The sequence below is a fragment of the Cyclopterus lumpus genome, chromosome 8 (assembly GCF_009769545.1).
Source record: "Cyclopterus lumpus isolate fCycLum1 chromosome 8, fCycLum1.pri, whole genome shotgun sequence".
Classification (NCBI taxonomy): domain Eukaryota; kingdom Metazoa; phylum Chordata; class Actinopteri; order Perciformes; family Cyclopteridae; genus Cyclopterus; species Cyclopterus lumpus.
Genome location: NC_046973.1, coordinates 7176114 through 7196809, shown reverse-complemented (window position 1 = coordinate 7196809; position 20696 = coordinate 7176114). Strand labels below are relative to the sequence as shown.

The 20696-nt window shown below is 42.0% G+C and overlaps 1 protein-coding gene and 3 gene segments (V, D, J or C); all 4 read right to left on the bottom strand.

Annotated features, from left to right (window-relative positions):
- Positions 1-6658, bottom strand: part of LOC117735617 (immunoglobulin epsilon heavy chain) — an 88550-nt gene extending 81892 nt beyond the window's left edge. For 10 of the 46 annotated variants that reach the window (XM_034540363.1, XM_034540357.1, XM_034540355.1 and 7 more), the window contains exons 1-2: positions 1176-1280; positions 796-1097 (exon numbers count right to left, since the gene is read on the bottom strand). In XM_034540363.1, the coding sequence (XP_034396254.1) occupies positions 796-1097; positions 1176-1224 (351 nt within the window). In that variant the 5' untranslated portion in view covers positions 1225-1280. Of the gene's footprint in view, positions 1-793; positions 1098-1175; positions 1281-3349; positions 3660-3748; positions 3840-6172; positions 6473-6549 lie in introns of those variants that run through there. The other 36 variants (XM_034540374.1, XM_034540379.1, XM_034540370.1 and 33 more) reach the window with 15 other exon arrangements.
- A 1259-nt stretch (positions 6659-7917) lies between these two features.
- On the bottom strand, positions 7918-8430 carry LOC117735623. The segment is given in 2 exon segments: positions 7918-8247; positions 8326-8430. Coding segments are annotated over 2 exon segments (354 nt in total).
- A 2327-nt stretch (positions 8431-10757) lies between these two features.
- On the bottom strand, positions 10758-11279 carry LOC117735621. The segment is given in 2 exon segments: positions 10758-11099; positions 11189-11279. Coding segments are annotated over 2 exon segments (366 nt in total).
- A 2049-nt stretch (positions 11280-13328) lies between these two features.
- Positions 13329-13845, bottom strand: LOC117735625. The segment is given in 2 exon segments: positions 13329-13652; positions 13730-13845. Coding segments are annotated over 2 exon segments (348 nt in total).
- Positions 13846-20696: the final 6851 nt, after the last annotated feature.

Sequence of the window (20696 nt, the reverse complement as noted above, 5' to 3'; positions counted from 1 at the left end):
AAAACAGCTGTCCAGTGCTTCCATGACTTTTTGTCATGATCAAAATAGTTTTGCTTTCATGTATGTGGTTGTGTCAAATAAGTATTATATTATTTCTATTAAGGCCAAATAAAATACAAATGTTGGCAAAAATTGAAATAGATTAGAAATTAAGGCACAGGTTTATTCCTGCCAATGGGGAGATTGGGTACTTTTTCTTTATATTCAGATAACTTTATTTCGATAAACTGTCATTATACTCTATACATGTTAAATTATACCCTCCTAAATATGAACACAACGTTAGTATTCATGTCCATACATGATATATGTAGAATTCAGAAGTGAAATGCTGTCATCATTACACTTCTCCTCCACTTTATCACTGCTGTCTTGGGTCAGAAATGGTTTTCAAGAAATAGTTGAGTACAATATGTGATGAAAAGAGTGAAATGTTCTTACTTTTAAGTTGGTTTGTATTTTAGAGCAATACGAATCTTTTTTACAATATTTAATAGCAGCGGTACTCAAAAGTTTGAGTATTTTATTATTTTGAATTGGATAAGAATAAACTAATTGTAGAAATGTAAAAGTATTTGCAGAAGTTTATTTTCATTAAGGTTGTGATGCTGTCTTTGGACCTTTTATGAACAAGTTGTCTTTATTCTGTTTTTTGCATTTAATCATGAAAAACAAAATGTACAAAATAAATATTTTTAAAAAATGATGGATATCATAGAACTATTATAAGAATATTACATTGTGGGATTGTAGGATATTGTACAGCTGCTCCACCAGCTCCAGTCACTGTGGCTATCGAGCACAATAATAAACAGCAGCATCTTCCGTCTTCAGACTGTTCATCTGCAGATACACTTGCTTTCTGCTGTTGTCTCTGGAGATGGTGAACCGGCCTTGAACTGACTGAGAGTAGTAGATGTTGTAACTGTTGTGTTGGATAATCGCCATCCACTCCAGCCCTTTTCCAGGAGCCTGTCTGATCCAGGCCATCCAATAGTTATCAAAGTCTAATCCAGAAGCTGTACAGGTCAATCGGTGAGATTCTCCAGGTCTTTTAATCACTGGTTCAGATTCTGTCAGAGTCTGACCATCAACAGCTGTCAAGGGAATATAAAAAAGTGAAATAAGCTGGTGACACAAATATAAGCATTATAAAACTAAGTGTAAAATCTCACCTGCCCAGCAGACAGTTAAAAGCAGCAGTCCTGTCCTGCAGTCCATCATGTTTAACTGTGTGTCCACTCTCTGTCCTCCTCTCTGCAGCACATAAGTAGAGCTGGAAGACGTCTGGGTTTTGCATTGACTCCTCCTCACAGGGAGGAGACAACAGGATCGGACTTGGATCTTTTCCTATAATTATTGAATAAATCTTAGTTGTAATGTGTTGATAAAAGTCACAATCAAGTAACTAAAGATGGACATTTAAAGGTAGGCACAAATAAATGTGTTCTGAGTTTTTATTAATCAGCTAGAAAAATGTTAATGATCCCAAAAATTGGCGAGTATGTAAAGATTTTTTTAATTTTTTTAATTGTACAACAATTATGAAAAACAGTTTAACAGTCTAGCACCACAATTCGGTAGTATAGTTCAGTCTTTTCACACGTTTTATGCTATATTTAGATTTTAGATTTTACTTTTCCCAGACCATATGTAGATCCACTTTTTATATGGATCGATGGTTTGATCATGAGATTACGTCAAAAAAGTATGTGGGGTTTTATTAGGACAAATATACCATCATCAGTTGTGTAGTAGTGTTAATGTCATTTTACACATTGTGTGTTCTTTTCAAAGCTTGATTGTTTCAGCTTGTTTCTCTCTTTTCAAACTGATTTCATATAATTCACGGTTTGTACACTTGTGAATATGACATTGGCAATTGTGTATTATATAATGCCTGAACAATTGAAAGAACTCAGTCAATAACTGAGGGATGAAACATAATTAAAATGTATAGACATGTGGATAGGTGAAATAATTTTTGCAGGTAATGAGAAGACCCAGATTTCATTAAGATCACGTTGCTGTTTGTTGGAATCTGGTCCAGGTTGATCTCACTCCAAAGTCCTGTAAGTAAACCATCCACAATGCATGGTAACCTAAGAAAAAAGTGTTTAAGTCACATCACAAGACGATGAGACTTAATTTGTATTAAGTCATCAGAGTGCTGGCTTTATTTCATATTTCATATTTCATATTTAATGTCGATCTCGGAATCCATCAGTTATATTACCCACCTTGTTAATTAACACAAACGTTTCTGTAGTTTGACTAATCAACAGCCTCTGTGATGCAGATGCCTGTTGTTGTTTGTTGTTGCTGACATTACGCAAAGGCAGGGTTCACACTGGACAGGTCGCCAGTTTATCGGAGGGCACATATAGAGACAGACAACCATTCACGCTCACATTCACACCTACGGGCAATTTTAGAGTCTCCTATTAGCCTGAGCTGCATGTCTTTGGTCTGTGGGGGGAAGCCGTGAGAACCCGGAGGGAACCCACGCTGCCACGGGGAGAACATGCAAACTCCACACAGAAGGACCGACCGCCCCTCTTCCTGTGAGGTGACAGGGCTAGCCACCACACCACCGTGCAGCCCTTGGTGATATCATGTAAAAGTTGTGGTTGAGTCACATGGTTGCAGAGTACTTGTGCATGTCTGTTGGTTGTGGGTGTCACTGTGGAGCGTAGACGTAAATAGTGATGATGACCAGCTGTGTCCTCAGGCTGCAGATTCTGTCCTGTTAATGTCACCAAGCTAGTGTGTGTGTTGTAAAGGAATTTGTTCTTGAGAGCATTATTTTATTGAAAGTTTGCTCCACCCCTCAGATGTGAAATCCAGTCCATTGGTTTTCCATCACGCTGTCTGATCCAACCTGTTGCATATCTGTCATCATTTGAGGAATAACCAGAGACCTGACAGGTGATGGACCTCTAACACGTTATTTAACATGTAGAAGTATCAGATTTACATTTACACTCAGATCAACAGAATATTTATTATCTGATTCAATGTGAAGAAGCGGCAATAAAATCAGAATGATGCCGTTTTAATGAGACTATGTTTCTCTGAGTGTGTTGATGATGTTGAACTAAAGTTTAAACTCAGTTGACATGTTGAGTTCATGTACAGCGTTGCTTATGTGTCATTGTGGCTCTCTTGTATCTTGACAGAGATCGTACGTTTTGAGGTTTCTGTCTGTTCCAAAATGAGCACATGCAGTGTTCCTAATACCCAAAGATACTCAAATAAAGTGAGTGATGAGGTAGTTGTGGTCTACCGGCCCAGTAGGAGTGAGCACTGTGGGATGTTGTACAGCTGCTCCACCAACTCCAGTCACTGTGGCTCTGCAGCACAATAATAAACAGCAGAATCTTCCATCTTCAGACTGTTCATCTGCAGATACACCTGCTCTCTGCTGTTGTCTCTGGAGATGGTAAAACGGCCTTGAACTGACTGAGAGTAGGATTTTGAGGTCCCACTACCATCATCAACCCAGGCGATCCACTCCAGTCCTTTTCCAGGAGCCTGTCTGACCCAGTGCATATCGTAGCTCCTGAATGTGATTCCGGATGTTGTGCAGGTCAATCTGTGTGATTCTCCAGGCCTTTTAACCACTGGTTCAGATTCTGTCAGAGTCTGACCATCAACACCTGTCGAGATATATTAAAAGAAAAAACCGTAACATAATTTGAATTGATACACAATTAAGAACTATGTCAACTCAAATGACAATCTTCACCTGCAAAGCAGAGAGTTAAAAGCAGCAGTCCTGTCCTGCAGTCCATCATGTTTAACTCTCCTCTGTTCTCTGTCCTCTCTGCAGCACATAAGTAGAGCTGTAAGACATCTGGATTTTGCATTGACTCCTCCTCACAGGGAGGAACTGGATTTCACTTGGATCTTAGTAGGCTAACTGGTGAAACTGGAGAATGAATGTTTGCTTCTTTTAGTAAAATGTGTACATATAGGTTGACAAACACAAAATTACATTTTGCCCGTCGTTATATAGCACACTCTGATTAACATGAAGACTTTGAAAATATGTTTAAAGTGAGAATTGTAATTTTATTTAAATAAATTAAATAAATAAATTTTAACAAATACAATGTTAACAAATGTTGCTTATTATGTTGTACTGCAGGTTTTCTCACAAAGTGATTGTGGTCGTGATTGTGTCTCTTCCCTATATATTGAGCTGAGTAGGGATAGAGGTGAGAGGAAGGAGGGCGTCGTCCGGTACGAAACATGTGTCGGTCCCCATGGCTCTGGGCTAAGGGATGAAAGCGCCTCTATGCTCCTTCAAGACTAAAACTCTGGAAATGGCGGCCGAGTGCCTTGGAGTTTCGCGTGGGTCGAGGAGGGGGTTTCTCTCTTCGGGGACGATGGGAATCATTGAGGAGAGTCGCAGGACTAGACTTGGCGGCAGAGCTGGTCGGTCTCGGGAGCTAAAACGTGCAACTGTACGTGCTGTGAGGAATGACAAAGAGGCATATGTGTGAGGAATCTGTGAGACGGTCGAGGGTCATCTCTGGTCGAGCGACTCTCGCCCCGCCTTCAGAGGAATCCGTGCATTACGTGCCTCCAAACCTTCTCCTCGCAGTACTGCGGTGAGAGTGGCTGATGGTGGACTCCTGTCGGAAGAGTTTGAGGTCAGAGCCCGCTGGGCCAAATACTTTGAGCGTCTTTACCAGGCGGACGCTCCGTCTCGTGGATTGGACGATATAGATGCTGTGCCTCTGCCTGCGGACCCCCCGATCGACTGTGCGCCACCTTCGCTTGCTGAAACGCGAGCTGTGGTCAAGCAGTTGAAAGGGGGTAAGGTGGCTGGAGTGTGCGGTATCCATTCTGAACTCCTGGTGAGGAGTCGGAAAACCGCTGGGACTGCGTATCTCCTGGATCAAGACCAAGGTTCAGGCATTCAATGATGTCTTGGCTGTCGAGTCTGTTCCTGTGTGTGGCGAGAATGTTGAGGTCACGGAGACATTCACTTACCTAGGCAGTGTTGTCCATGTCTCTACTGGATGTGGTTAGGAAGTCAATCAACGTCTGGGCCGCGCCTGGGGAGTGATGGACTCACTGGATGAGGGTGTGTGGCGTTCTCGGCATTTGTGCAAGAGGACAAAGGTCAGAGTCTTTAGGTCGCTGGTTTTGCCTGTCTTACTCTATGGATGTGAGACTTGGACGCTAACCAGTGACCTGAGGCGAAGACTGAACTCCTTTGGTACCATGTCTCTCCGAAGGATCCATGGGTATCGCTGGTCGGATTTTGTACCTAATGAGCGGTTACTCCGGGAGACTCGGATGAGGTATGTTACCTGCATTATACGAGAGTGCCAGCTGCGGCACTACGGGCATGTGGCACGATTCCCTGAGGCTGACCCGGCCCCCAGGATTCTCTCTTTGAGAGACCCTGTTGGGTGGAGGAGACCTAGGGGTCGCCCATGTGCCTCGTGGCTTCGTCAGGTTGATCGTTACTTCGGTGGGATGGGGCTGGGACGAGTGTCCGCCTGGAGGATGGCCATACGGAGACCCCGGGACTACCGTCGGAAGGTGGACGCAGCAACACGCTGCCTTGGCGCATGCCCTCATACCTGACCTGACCTGGAAGGAGGGCAAGAGGCAGAGCGGCACAATAAAAGTATTGCAAACCGATACCTTGAGTGGTCTCCATCATTGGTGCTGGGAGGAAAACTCGGGAAGGTAACCCCCTCCTGTCACAGTGATCATGAGTCATACTTTAAAAACATGTAACTCATCCCCTGGACGGATAGCATGGATGCCCATGTTTTTCAATGAGGACAAATGCATGTCATTCATTATTTGTCATTTATTATTAGATTAACTTTTGAAAATGCCAGTTTTAACAGAAATAATGTTATCAGTAATACACATACATGTTGGAAGTCACACACAGAATACACTTATATGAAGTTGTCTCCTCTGTATATTTGGTATCATTATTATTATTATTGTATATTATCACAATCCATGTTATGTTCCTTTGTACTATTATTTGTAATATGACTGTTTTTCTCTTTAATGTGACTGAGCTGGTGTTGAAATCATTATTGGTCCAAGGGCGCCCCCTCTGGTGGCTTCATGCTACAAGTGTTCAGGCTCTGGGGTTTTTTGTTCAGGTCTACTGATGGTTTGTGTTATTGTGGTCTTCTGGCACAGTAATACACAGCAGTGTCTTCAGGCTGCATGGTCTGTCCGTTTAGAGTCACTGTTTTGCTGGAAGAGTCTACGTCGATACTGAACTTGTTCTTCAGTGACTCTTTGTAGTATGAAGATCCACCTCCATGTTTCATTCCAATCCACTCCAGTCCTTTCCCTGCAGGCTGTCTGATCCACGCTGTGTAGTAGCTGCTAATATCATAAGAGACCTGACAGGAGATGGTCAGACGTTGACCTGGCTGCACAGTCACAGAGCCTGGCTGTGTCAACGTGTCACACTTCACACCTGTTAGATAAAAGAAATGTTTTACAAAATATACTTAAAGCAGATTTATTGACTTTGAAAAATCCAAAGAGACTCACATCCAGCTGCCAACAGCAGCAGCAGAGCTACAGAGAACATGGTTGATGTTGAAACTGAAGAGATGTGAAGTTCAGCCTGATGTGATGTTTTTATAGCTGAGCAACTGGGGAGGTCACTGAGTTTGCATATAATCAAACATATATAGCATCAACACTGGTCTAACTGCAGCCAATAGAAGAGTGTGTTCAGTGTTAAAATGCCTGAAAATCACCTCTGCTTTAAATTTGATATTTTAATTCATTTACACACTAAATTGTAACATTTTCAAAATGTCCCTGTATTTACAGAATCAAACCACCGTTAATCATGTCTATTCTATGTATATAAGTCTTGTATAATTTCAAACACTGATCAGATTCATGATTTTCATTTTCATAGATAGTTTAGCTTTTTTTAAATGTTCTATTTATTTGATCACTTCCTGTACTTCCTGGCTGTATTAGCTGGAAACAGAAATACAGGGACAGCAGGATCATCTCAATAGTGTGAAAAGTTAAGTCTGATGCTGCTGGTTTGCAGGTTTGAATAAAGGACTCCTGATGGTTTCAGTGTTTGCAGATGTTTGAAGACATACAGAGAAGCATATGGAGCCTTTGGAGGAAAACAGCTGTCCAGTGCTTCCATGACTTTTTGTCATGATCAAAATAGTTTTGCTTTCATGTATGTGGTTGTGTCAAATAAGTATTATATTATTTCTATTAGGGCCAAATAAAATACAAATGTTGGCAAAAATGGAAATAGATTAGAAATTAAGGCACAGGTTTATTCCTGCCAATGGGGAGATTGGGTACTTTTTCTTTATATTCAGATAACTTTATTTCGATAAACTGTCATTATACTCTACACATGTTAAATTATACCCTCCTAAATATGAACACAACGTTAGTATTCATGTCCATACATGATATATGTAGAATTCAGAAGTGAAATGCTGTCATCATTACACTTCTCCTCCACTTTATCACTGCTGTCTTGGGTCAGAAATGGTTTTCAAGAAATAGTTGAGTACAATATGTGATGAAAAGAGTGAAATGTTCTTACTTTTAAGTTGGTTTGTATTTTAGAGCAATACGAATCTTTTTTACAATATTTAATAGCAGCGGTACTCAAAAGTTTGAGTATTTTATTATTTTGAATTGGATAAGAATAAACTAATTGTAGAAATGTAAAAGTATTTGCAGAAGTTTATTTTCATTAAGGTTGTGATGCTGTCTTTGGACCTTTTATGAACAAGTTGTCTTTATTCTGTTTTTTGCATTTAATCATGAAAAACAAAATGTACAAAATAAATATTTTTAAAAAATGATGGATATCATAGAACTATTATAAGAATATTACATTGTGGGATTGTAGGATATTGTACAGCTGCTCCACCAGCTCCAGTCACTGTGGCTATCGAGCACAATAATAAACAGCAGCATCTTCCGTCTTCAGACTGTTCATCTGCAGATACACTTGCTTTCTGCTGTTGTCTCTGGAGATGGTGAACCGGCCTTGAACTGACTGAGAGTAGTAGATGTTGTTACTGTTGTGTTGGATAATCGCCATCCACTCCAGCCCTTTTCCAGGAGCCTGTCTGATCCAGGCCATCCAATAGTTATCAAAGTCTAATCCAGAAGCTGTACAGGTCAATCGGTGAGATTCTCCAGGTCTTTTAATCACTGGTTCAGATTCTGTCAGAGTCTGACCATCAACAGCTGTCAAGGGAATATAAAAAAGTGAAATAAGCTGGTGACACAAATATAAGCATTATAAAACTAAGTGTAAAATCTCACCTGCCCAGCAGACAGTTAAAAGCAGCAGTCCTGTCCTGCAGTCCATCATGTTTAACTGTGTGTCCACTCTCTGTCCTCCTCTCTGCAGCACATAAGTAGAGCTGGAAGACGTCTGGGTTTTGCATTGACTCCTCCTCACAGGGAGGAGACAACAGGATCGGACTTGGATCTTTTCCTATAATTATTGAATAAATCTTAGTTGTAATGTGTTGATAAAAGTCACAATCAAGTAACTAAAGATGGACATTTAAAGGTAGGCACAAATAAATGTGTTCTGAGTTTTTATTAATCAGCTAGAAAAATGTTAATGATCCCAAAAATTGGCGAGTATGTAAAGATTTTTTTAATTTTTTTAATTGTACAACAATTATGAAAAACAGTTTAACAGTCTAGCACCACAATTCGGTAGTATAGTTCAGTCTTTTCACACGTTTTATGCTATATTTAGATTTTAGATTTTACTTTTCCCAGACCATATGTAGATCCACTTTTTATATGGATCGATGGTTTGATCATGAGATTACGTCAAAAAAGTATGTGGGGTTTTATTAGGACAAATATACCATCATCAGTTGTGTAGTAGTGTTAATGTCATTTTACACATTGTGTGTTCTTTTCAAAGCTTGATTGTTTCAGCTTGTTTCTCTCTTTTCAAACTGATTTCATATAATTCACGGTTTGTACACTTGTGAATATGACATTGGCAATTGTGTATTATATAATGCCTGAACAATTGAAAGAACTCAGTCAATAACTGAGGGATGAAACATAATTAAAATGTATAGACATGTGGATAGGTGAAATAATTTTTGCAGGTAATGAGAAGACCCAGATTTCATTGAGATCACGTTGCTGTTTGTTGGAATCTGGTCCAGGTTGATCTCACTCCAAAGTCCTGTAAGTAAACCATCCACAATGCATGGTAACCTAAGAAAAAAGTGTTTAAGTCGCATCACAAGACGATGAGACTTAATTTGTATTAAGTCATCAGAGTGCTGGCTTTATTTCATATTTCATATTTCATATTTAATGTCGATCTCGGAACCCATCAGTTATATTACCCAATGTAGCCAGCAGATATGAAAGACTTTCTTTTCTATGTGCTGCTTATTGTTTACATTCTGATTAGCAACTTCAGAATGAAGACTGGAGTTGGAGTTGAGTGACGCCTTACAACCAGATTGTTTTAAAAGTAGCCAGTTTACAAAATCATTTTGAACCAATAAAAACTAAATCATCGTCAGACGACAGCCGGCAGGTTACAAGATTGCATTTTAGCCAATGCGTTCCACCTCTTGTGCTCTCCATCGCACAAAACGAGAAGGTGGAATTTGAATCTCTGACAAACATTTCTGATTGTTAATGAACACAAACGTTTCTGTAGTTTGACTAATCAACAGCCTCTGTGATGCAGATGCCTGTTGTTGTTTGTTGTTGCTGACATTACGCAAAGGCAGGGTTCACACTGGACAGGTCGCCAGTTTATCGGAGGGCACATATAGAGACAGACAACCATTCACGCTCACATTCACACCTACGGGCAATTTTAGAGTCTCCTATTAGCCTGAGCTGCATGTCTTTGGTCTGTGGGGGGAAGCCGTGAGAACCCGGAGGGAACCCACGCTGCCACGGGGAGAACATGCAAACTCCACACAGAAGGACCGACCGCCCCTCTTCCTGTGAGGTGACAGGGCTAGCCACCACACCACCGTGCAGCCCTTGGTGATATCATGTAAAAGTTGTGGTTGAGTCACATGGTTGCAGAGTACTTGTGCATGTCTGTTGGTGGTGGGTGTCACTGTGGAGTGTAGACGTAAATAGTGATGATGACCAGCTGTGTCCTCAGGCTGCAGATTCTGTCCTGTTAATGTCACCAAGCTAGTGTGTGTGTTGTAAAGGAATTTGTTCTTGAGAGCATTATTTTATTGAAAGTTTGCTCCACCCCTCAGATGTGAAATCCAGTCCATTGGTTTTCCATCACGCTGTCTGATCCAACCTGTTGCATATCTGTCATCATTTGAGGAATAACCAGAGACCTGACAGGTGATGGACCTCTAACACGTTATTTAACATGTAGAAGTATCAGATTTACATTTACACTCAGATCAACAGAATATTTATTATCTGATTCAATGTGAAGAAGCGGCAATAAAATCAGAATGATGCCGTTTTAATGAGACTATGTTTCTCTGAGTGTGTTGATGATGTTGAACTAAAGTTTAAACTCAGTTGACATGTTGAGTTCATGTACAGCGTTGCTTATGTGTCATTGTGGCTCTCTTGTATCTTGACAGAGATCGTACGTTTTGAGGTTTCCGTCTGTTCCAAAATGAGCACATGCAGTGTTCCTAATACCCAAAGATACTCAAATAAATTGAGTGATGAGGTAGTTGTGGTCTACCGGCCCAGTAGGAGTGAGCACTGTGGGATGTTGTACAGCTGCTCCACCAACTCCAGTCACTGTGGCTCTGCAGCACAATAATAAACAGCAGAATCTTCCATCTTCAGACTGTTCATCTGCAGATACACCTGCTCTCTGCTGTTGTCTCTGGAGATGGTAAAACGGCCTTGAACTGACTGAGAGTAGGATTTTGAGGTCCCACTACCATCATCAACCCAGGCGATCCACTCCAGTCCTTTTCCAGGAGCCTGTCTGACCCAGTGCATATCGTAGCTCCTGAATGTGATTCCGGATGTTGTGCAGGTCAATCTGTGTGATTCTCCAGGCCTTTTAACCACTGGTTCAGATTCTGTCAGAGTCTGACCATCAACACCTGTCGAGATATATTAAAAGAAAAAAACGTAACATAATTTGAATTGATACACAATTAAGGACTATGTCAACTCAAATGACAATCTTCACCTGCAAAGCAGAGAGTTAAAAGCAGCAGTCCTGTCCTGCAGTCCATCATGTTTAACTCTCCTCTGTTCTCTGTCCTCTCTGCAGCACATAAGTAGAGCTGTAAGACATCTGGATTTTGCATTGACTCCTCCTCACAGGGAGGAACTGGATTTCACTTGGATCTTAGTAGGCTAACTGGTGAAACTGGAGAATGAATGTTTGCTTCTTTTAGTAAAATGTGTACAAATAGGTTGACAAACACAAAATTACATTTTGCCCGTCGTTATATAGCACACTCTGAAGACTTTGAAAATATGTAGACTAAAACTCTGGAAATGGCGGCCGAGTGCCTTGGAGTTTCGCGTGGGTCGAGGAGGGGCTTTCTCTCTTCGGGGACGATGGGAATCATTGAGGAGAGTCGCAGGACTAGACTTGGCGGCAGAGCTGGTCTGTATCGGGAGCTAAAATGTGCAACTGTACGTGCTGTGAGGAATGACAAAGAGGCATATGTGTGAGGAATCTGTGAGACGGTCGAGGGTCATCTCTGGTCGAGCGACTCTCGCCCCGCCTTCAGAGGAATCTGTGCATTACGTGCCTCCAAACCTTCTCCTCGCAGTACTGCGGTGAGAGTGGCTGATGGTGGACTCCTGTCGGAAGAGTTTGAGGTCAGAGCCCGCTGGGCCAAATACTTTGAGCGTCTTTACCAGGCGGACGCTCCGTCTCGTGGATTGGACGATATAGATGCTGTGCCTCTGCCTGCGGACCCCCCGATCGACTGTGCGCCACCTTCGCTTGCTGAAACGCGAGCTGTGGTCAAGCAGTTGAAAGGGGGTAAGGTGGCTGGAGTGTGCGGTATCCATTCTGAACTCCTGGTGAGGAATCGGAAAACCGCTGGGACTGCGTATCTCCTGGATCAAGACCAAGGTTCAGGCATTCAATGATGTCTTGGATGCGGCTGTCGAGTCTGTTCCTGTGTGTGGCGAGAATGTTGAGGTCACGGAGACATTCACTTACCTAGGCAGTGTTGTCCATGTCTCTACTGGATGCGGTTAGGAAGTCAATCAACGTCTGGGCCGCGCCTGGGGAGTGATGGACTCACTGGATGAGGGTGTGTGGCGTTCTCGGCATTTGTGCAAGAGGACAAAGGTCAGAGTCTCTAGGTCGCTGGTTTTGCCTGTCTTACTCTATGGATGTGAGACTTGGACGCTAACCAGTGACCTGAGGCGAAGACTGAACTCCTTTGGTACCATGTCTCTCCGAAGGATCCATGGGTATCGCTGGTCGGATTTTGTACCTAATGAGCGGTTACTCCGGGAGACTCGGATGAGGTATGTTACCTGCATTATACGAGAGCACCAGCTGCGGCACTACGGGCATGTGGCACGATTCCCTGAGGCTGACCCGGCCCCCAGGATTCTCTTTTTGAGAGACCCTGTTGGGTGGAGGAGACCTAGGGGTCGCCCATGTGCCTCGTGGCTTCGTCAGGTTGATCGTTACTTCGGTGGGATGGGGCTGGGACGAGTGTTCTCCTGGAGGATGGCCATACGGAGACCCCGGGACTACCGTCGGAAGGTGGACGCAGCAACACGCTGCCTTGGCGCATGCTCTCATACCTGACCTGACCTGGAAGGAGGGCAAGAGGCAGAGCGGCACAATAAAAGTATTGCAAACCGATACCTTGAGTGGTCTCCATCATTGGTGCTGGGAGGAAAACTCGGGAAGGTAACCCCCTCCTGTCACAGTGATCATGAGTCATACTTTAAAAACATGTAACTCATCCCCTGGACGGATAGCATGGATGCCCATGTTTTTCAATGAGGACAAATGCATGTCATTCATTATTTTTCATTTATTATTAGATTAATTTATGAAAATGCCAGTTTTAACAGAAATAATGTTATCAGTAACACACATACATGTTGGAAGTCACACACAGAATACACTTATATGAAGTTGTCTCCTCTGTATATTTGGTATCATTATTAGTATTATTGTATATTATCACAATCCATGTTATGTTCCTTTGTACTATTATATGTAATATGACTGTTTTTCTCTTTAATGTGACTGAGCTGGTGTTGAAATCATTATTGGTCCGAGGGCGCCCCCTCTGGTGGCTTCATGCTACAAGTGTTCAGGCTCTGGGGGTTTTTGTTCAGGTCTACTGATGGTTTGTGTTATTGTGGTCTTCTGGCACAGTAATACACAGCAGTGTCTTCAGGCTGCATGGTCTGTCCGTTTAGAGTCACTGTTTTGCTGGAAGAGTCTACGTCGATACTGAACTTGTTCTTCAGTGACTCTTTGTAGTATGAAGATCCACCTCCATGTTTCATTCCAATCCACTCCAGTCCTTTCCCTGCAGGCTGTCTGATCCACGCTGTGAAGTAGCTGCGAATATCATAAGAGACCTGACAGGAGATGGTCAGACGTTGACCTGGCTGCACACTCACAGAGCCTGGCTGTGTCAACGTGTCACACTTCACACCTGTTAGATAAAAGAAATGTTTTACAAAATATACTTAAAGCAGATTTATTGACTTTGAAAAATCCAAAGAGACTCACATCCAGCTGCCAACAGCAGCAGCAGAGCTACAGAGAACATGGTTGATGTTGAAACTGAAGAGATGTGAAGTTCAGCCTGATGTGATGTTTTTATAGCTGAGCAACTGGGGAGGTCACTGAGTTTGCATATAATCAAACATATGAAGCATCAACACTGGTCTAACTGCAGCCAATAGAAGAGTGTGTTCAGTGTTAACATAGTTTTCATGCCTGAAAATCACCTCTGCTTTAAATTTGATATTTTAATTTAATTACACACTATGTAGAAAAGGATAATACTGTACGATACAGAGTTTTCACTGTCTCAAACGTTTTTTTATACAGTTAAGTCCCCTCAGTGAGGTGGATTACTGCAAAGAGAGAAACAATGGTACAAGAAGATATAGTTTCCCTCCAAGAGCCCATGAAGTGAAGGGTTGTCTTATTGCAGCATTGTGTATTCATTCAGCTTCTGTCACAATGTCTCACAAGCACAAGACTAAACGGCAGCTCCCGCAGTCTTCCAGATGTTTATATTGACATCTATTTGAGATAGTGAGCTACGTATGAATCACATGAAGCTGAAGTCACTTCTGATCCATCTCTAAACTTTTTTCAATTTGTGTTATTTTTGAACTTGTATTGTGACCTAATTAGATGCCAGTTAATGACTAGACTACATTAATGTGGCTGAGATGTGTTCATGTAGTGTCTATTTTATTCAGACTTGAATAAGAAGACACTTACAGACGTTTGTATTTAGCTGTGTTGTAAGGAAGTGATCATTACAGTAGGACATTTTTTTATTCATATCTTCATTATTGTAAGATTTGTGTTCAGAGCTCCGGGTCCCAGGGAGCGCCAGACCGGGGCTGTCTTGAGTCTCCAGACCAGTAGAACCATGTCTCCCCAGAACAAATGCTCGGTCGTTAGTATGGTCATGCAAATGAATTCACACCTAAAGGTTAGTTCCATTGGTCAGTTCAAAGGATGCGCAGTTCTGTTAGCTAAGCCATTGATAAGCTGGCGAGGTCAATGCTCACACTTCCGGTCAAGGACAGGAAGTTCCCCTTCAGAATAAAACCTACTATCCTGCCTTCAGAATAAAAGCAACACATTAGGTTTCAATCGGCATCCATTTTAACTATTGTCTAAACAATAAAACATTCATTCATTCTCATGCATCATACAGTTAATCGTTACATTTGTCATTAAAACAGAATAATAAAACAGTGATCCTCTCTTATGTTTCATAATACATTCCTCCAGAATATTCCTCATAATATCCCAAATTAATTATCATATTCAATTCAATTCAATTCAGTTTATTTTGTATAGCCCAATATCACAAATTACAAATTTGCCTCAGAGGGCTTTACAATCTGTACACATACGACATCCCTGTCCCAGGACCTCACATCGGATCAGGAACAACTCCCCAAAAATAACCTTTGACAGGGAAAAAAGGGAAGAAACCTTCAGGAGAGCAACAGAGGAGGATCCCTCTCCCCGGATGGACAGAAGCAATAGATGTCATGTGTACAGAATGAACAGCATTTACAAAGTTACAAGCTCGACCAGGGCAAACCTGATTCAGCCCTAACTATAAGCACTATCAAACAGGAAAGTCTTAAGTCTATTCTTAAATAAGGTGACTGTGTCTGCCTCCCGGACTGAAAGTGGAAGCTGGTTCCATAAAAGAGGAGCTTGATAACTGAAGGCTCTTGCTCCCATCCTACTTTTTAGGACTCTAGGAACCACAAGTAGCCCCGCATTTAGTGAGCGCAGCTCTCTAGTGGGGCAATATGGTACTACAAACTCCTTAAGATATGATGGTGCATCACCAATCAATGCTTTGTAGTTGAGGAGAAGAATTTTAAATGTGATTCTTGATTTTACAGGGAGCCAGTGCAGAGCATCTAATACAGGAGTAAAGTGATCTCTTTTCTTAGTTTTAGTGAGTACACGTGCTGCAGCATTCTGGATCAACTGGAGGGATTTAAGAGACTTATTAGAGCAGCCTGATAATAAGGAGTTGCAGTAATCTAGTCTGGAAGTAACAAACGCGTGAACCAGCTTTTCCGCATCTTTTTGAGACAAGATGTGCCTGATTTTTGAAATGTTACGTAGATGAAAAAATGCAATCCTTGAGATTTGCTTAACGTGGGAGTGAAAGGACAAGTCTCGGTCAAAGATAACGCCGAGATTCTTTACAGTGGTGTTGGATGCCAGGGAAATGCCATCTACAGAAACCACATCACCAGATAATTGATCTCTGAGGTGTTCAGGGCCCAGTAAAATAACTTCAGTTTTGTCTGAGTTTAACATCAGGAAGTTGCAGGTCATCCATGTTTTTATGTCTTTAAGACATTCTTGAATTTTAGCGAGCTGGTTGGTCTCCTCTGGTTTGATCGATAGATATAATTGAGTATCGTCTGCATAGCAATGAAAGTTTATGCAGTGTTTCCTGATAATATTGCCCAAAGGAAGCATATATAAGGTAAATAAAATTGGTCCAAGCACAGAACCTTGTGGAACTCAGTGATTAACGTTGGTGGTCATTGAGGCTTCATCGTTTACAAATACAAATTGAGATCGATCTGATAAATAGGATTTAAACCAACTTAGTGCGGTACCTGAAATGCCAATCGACTGATCCAGTCTCTGTAATAGGATGTCATGATCAATGGTGTCGAACGCAGCACTAAGGTCTAATAATACCAGTACGGAGATGAGTCCTATATCTGGTGCAATTAGGAGGTCATTTGTAATTTTCACCAGTGCTGTCTCTGTGCTGTGGTGTTTTCTAAATCCTGACTGAAACTCCTCAAATAAACTATTCTGATGTAGGAAGTCGCACAACTGATTTGCGACTACTTTCTCAAGGATCTTAGAGAGGAAGGGAAGGTTAGAGATTGGTCTGTAGTTAGCCAACACCTCTGGATTAAGAGTGGGCTTTTTCAGGAGAGGTTTAATTACAGCTACTTTGAAGGAATGTGGTACATGCCCTGTTAGCAAAGACACATTAACAATATCCAGCAGAGAGGTGCCAATTAAAGGCAACACGTCTTTAAGCAGCCTCGTTGGGATGGGGTCTAAGAGACAAGTAGACGGTTTAGAAGTAGAAACCGTTGAGGACAATTGGTCTAGGTTAATGGGAGAAAAGCTATCCAAATATACACCAGGGCATACAGCCGTTTCCAAGGCCACTCCTCTTGATGACAGATCGGCAGTAGTTGAGGGCAAGAGATCATCAATCTTGCCTCTAATAGTTAAAATCTTTTCATTGAAGAAGTTCATTAAGTCATTACTACTAAGGTCTATAGGAATACACGGCTCCACAGAGCTGTGACTCTCTGTCAGCCTGGCTACAGTGCTAAAGAGAACCCTGGGGTTGTTTTTATTTTTCTCTATTACTGATGAGTAATAGGCTGCTCTGGCATTACGGAGAGCCTTTTTATATGTTTTAAGGTTGTCTCGCCAAACTAAGCGTGATTCTTCCAGATTGGTGGAACGCCATATACTTTCGAGCTTTCGTGAAGTTTGCTTTAGGTCGCGGGTCTGAGGGTTATACCAGGGAGCAAACCTCCTTTGCCTCACCGTCTTTTTCTTCAGTGGGGCTATCGAGTCTAGTGTCATTCTCAGTGAGCCTGTAGCACTATCGACAATATGATAAATCTGGGACGGACTAAAGTTAGCACAGGAGTCCTCCGTCACATTGAGACGTGGTATTGAATCAAATGCAGAAGGAATCGCTTCTTTAAATTTAGCTACAGTACTGTCAGTTAGACATCTGGTGTAGAAACTTTTGACTAACGATGTATACTCCGGGAGTATGAACTCAAAAGTTATGAGGTAATGGTCTGACAGAAGAGGGTTCTGTGGGAAGACCTCCAAATGCTCAATGTCAATGCCATATGCAAGAACAAGGTCGAGGGTGTGGCCAAAGCAGTGAGTGGGTTTCTGTACTCTCTGACAGAAGCCAATCGAGTCCAACAATGAGATAAATGCAGTACTAAGGCAATCATTATCAATATCCACATGGATATTAAAATCTCCTACAATAATAACCTTATCAGTTTTAAGGACAAAACTTGATAAACACTCTGAAAATTCAGATATAAATTCTGAATATGGACCTGGTGGCCGGTACAGTATAACAAATAGGATTGGCTGTAATGTTTTACAGGTTGGATGTGAAAGATTAAGAACAAGGCTTTCAAATGAGTTGTAGTTTAGTTTAGGTTTAGGATTCAGTAATAGGCTTGAGTCAAAGATGGCTGCTACTCCACCTCCTCGGCCGGTGCCTCGAGGAATGTGAGTATTAATATGACTTGGAGGAGTTGATTCATTTAGGCTGACATATTCTTCATTGCTCAGCCAGGTTTCAGTAAGACACAATAAATCAATGTGATTGTCTGATATTAAATCATTTACTAATACAGCTTTAGATGACAGAGATCTAATATTTAGGAGTCCACATTTAATTCTCTTGTTTTGTTGCACTTTTGAAATAGTGATGTTAACCTGTATGAGGTTATTTTGTATGACTCCTCTTCTGGTTACTTTTGATTTAATTAATTTAAGTGGCCGTGGGACAGACACAGTCTCTATAGAGTTAAGGTTAAGGGTGGGTAACTGCTCGAATGGAAGTGCAGAGAAGGGTGGAAGACTACAACTCTGCTTCTTCTTCCTGATCTGAACTCTGGGTCATGGATTAAGTCCGCTAATCAACTTCGCCATGTTTGCAGAAATGAGACGCGCTCCATCCCAAGTGGGATGAATGCTGTCTCGACTCATCAGATCAGGCTTTCCCCAGAAAGTCTGCCAGTTATCTATGTAGCCCACATTGTTTGCTGGGCACCACCTGGACAACCAGCGGTTGAATGACGACATGCGGCTATACATGTCATCATTGATCAGATTGGGGAGAGGGCCAGAGAAAACTACGGTGTCCGACATTGTCTTGGCATAAGTACACACCGATTCCACATTCATTTTAGTGACCTCCGACCGCCGCAGTCGGGAGTCATTACCGCCGGCGTGTATTATAATCTTACTGTAACTACGCTCATCTTTAGCCAGCAGTTTTAAACAAGATTCAATGTCGCCCGCTCTGGCCCCTGGGATGAATATGACTTTGGTCCCTGGCTTCCCTATCTTCACGTTTCTGACTATGGAGCTACCTATAACCAGAGTGGGTTTCTCAGCGGGTGCGTCGCTGAGTGGGGAAAACTGGTTCGAAACGTGAAGAGGTTGGCGGTGCTCAGTGGGCTTCTGTTTAGACTTAAAACCCCTTAGAACAGTCACCCAGCCATCCGGCTGCTCGGGGGCTGCCGGGGGACAGCTAACAGAGGCTAATGCTAAAGGCTCCACACCGGCTATGGGGGGAGGCGGGCTAACTAGCGTAACTGTCTGAGCTTCGATGGTGCGGAGCCGTGCATCTAACCCACTTAGAACTGCCTCCAACCTAGCAAATGAACTACACTTGTTGCATGCACCGTTATCATTAAGGGAGGCAGAGGAGTAGCTATACATGAGACACTCTGAGCAAGAGGGAGCGGGAGGGGGAGAAGAAAACATCGCGAGCTGCTAAGCTGGCAACCGGAAGTGATGCAATACGCTTACCGGAAGAGAGAGAGCGATGCGTTCAGGAACCTCTGATATCTTTCTTTATGTATTAATTTAAAACATAAACTTCTCTTATCTACATGTGCAAATATATATAAAATCCACTACAACCCAACAAGCCGTGCTCATGATTTTATTAAAAACAACACTATCGGATACAAAATAAAAGTATTTCTTAGTATATTAGCGGAGTAAGTAGGATTTTTGTACAGCTGCTCCACCAGCTCCAGTCACTGTGGATGTCGAGCACAATAATAAACAGCATCTTCCGTTTTCAGACTGTTCATCTGCAGGTGCACCTCCTTTCTGCTGTAGTCTCTGGATATGGTGAACAGGCCTTGAACTGACTGAGAGTAGTGTTTGTGGGTACCATCGTCACTATTCCAGGCGATCCATTCCAGTCCTTTTCCAGGAGCCTGTCTGACCCAGGCCATATGGTAGCTGAATGATATCCTAGAGACTGTACAGGTCAATCTGTGGGATTCTCCAGGCCTTTAACCACTGGTTCAAATTCTGTCAGAGTCTGACCATCAACAGCTGTCAAGAAAAACAAGAAAATACATGCATGTCATGTGTTACGTTGGTCGCACTAATAGAAATATTTCATACGAAGATCAATGAACACCTTTACTTGCCAAGCAGAGAGTTAAAAACAGCAGTCTTGTCTTGCAGTCCATCATGTTTAACGGTGTCCTCCTCTCTGCAGCCACATAAGAGGTGGAAGACGTCTGAGTTTTGCATTGACTCCTCCTTTATGATTAATCATTGTCTTCTGTTCAATCTCTCCTCAACGCTTATTTCATATGATGGCTTTCTAATTTGTTTAAATTATTAACCTGATCTAGGTAGGTAAGTAAGTAATGATTTATTTGCATAGCTTCTTTTTGGATACACTGTTAAAAAGAAAAAATATAAAAGAACTAGGTAAAGATAGATTGCAATTTTAAACACAGCTCAATGAGACACAAATCAAACTGGAAGGAACAAAAACAGGGATGAGATCTATAAAAGGCTTGCCTATAAGGTTGTGTTTTAGAAGCCTCTCTGTCCAAAGACTGAGCCGCTTTGATCGTTCGGCGAACATGATTCCAGAGATCTGGGGCTAAAAAAGCAAAGGCCCGATCACCTTTTGTTTTGTAGTCGGATCGATAAAGCCAGAGATTTTTTAGGATCTGAATGTTCGAGAGGAAGATCAGAAATGTTACTGGGTGTAACGGAAATTATCTCATAGCTGTTATTCTTATGAACATGATCTTGTAATTTATACTGAATTTTAAAGGGAGGCTGCATCAACGGTGTTACATTTATGATCAGACATCATAATTTAGTTTCAAGGAAAACGCCAACATGCTTCGGT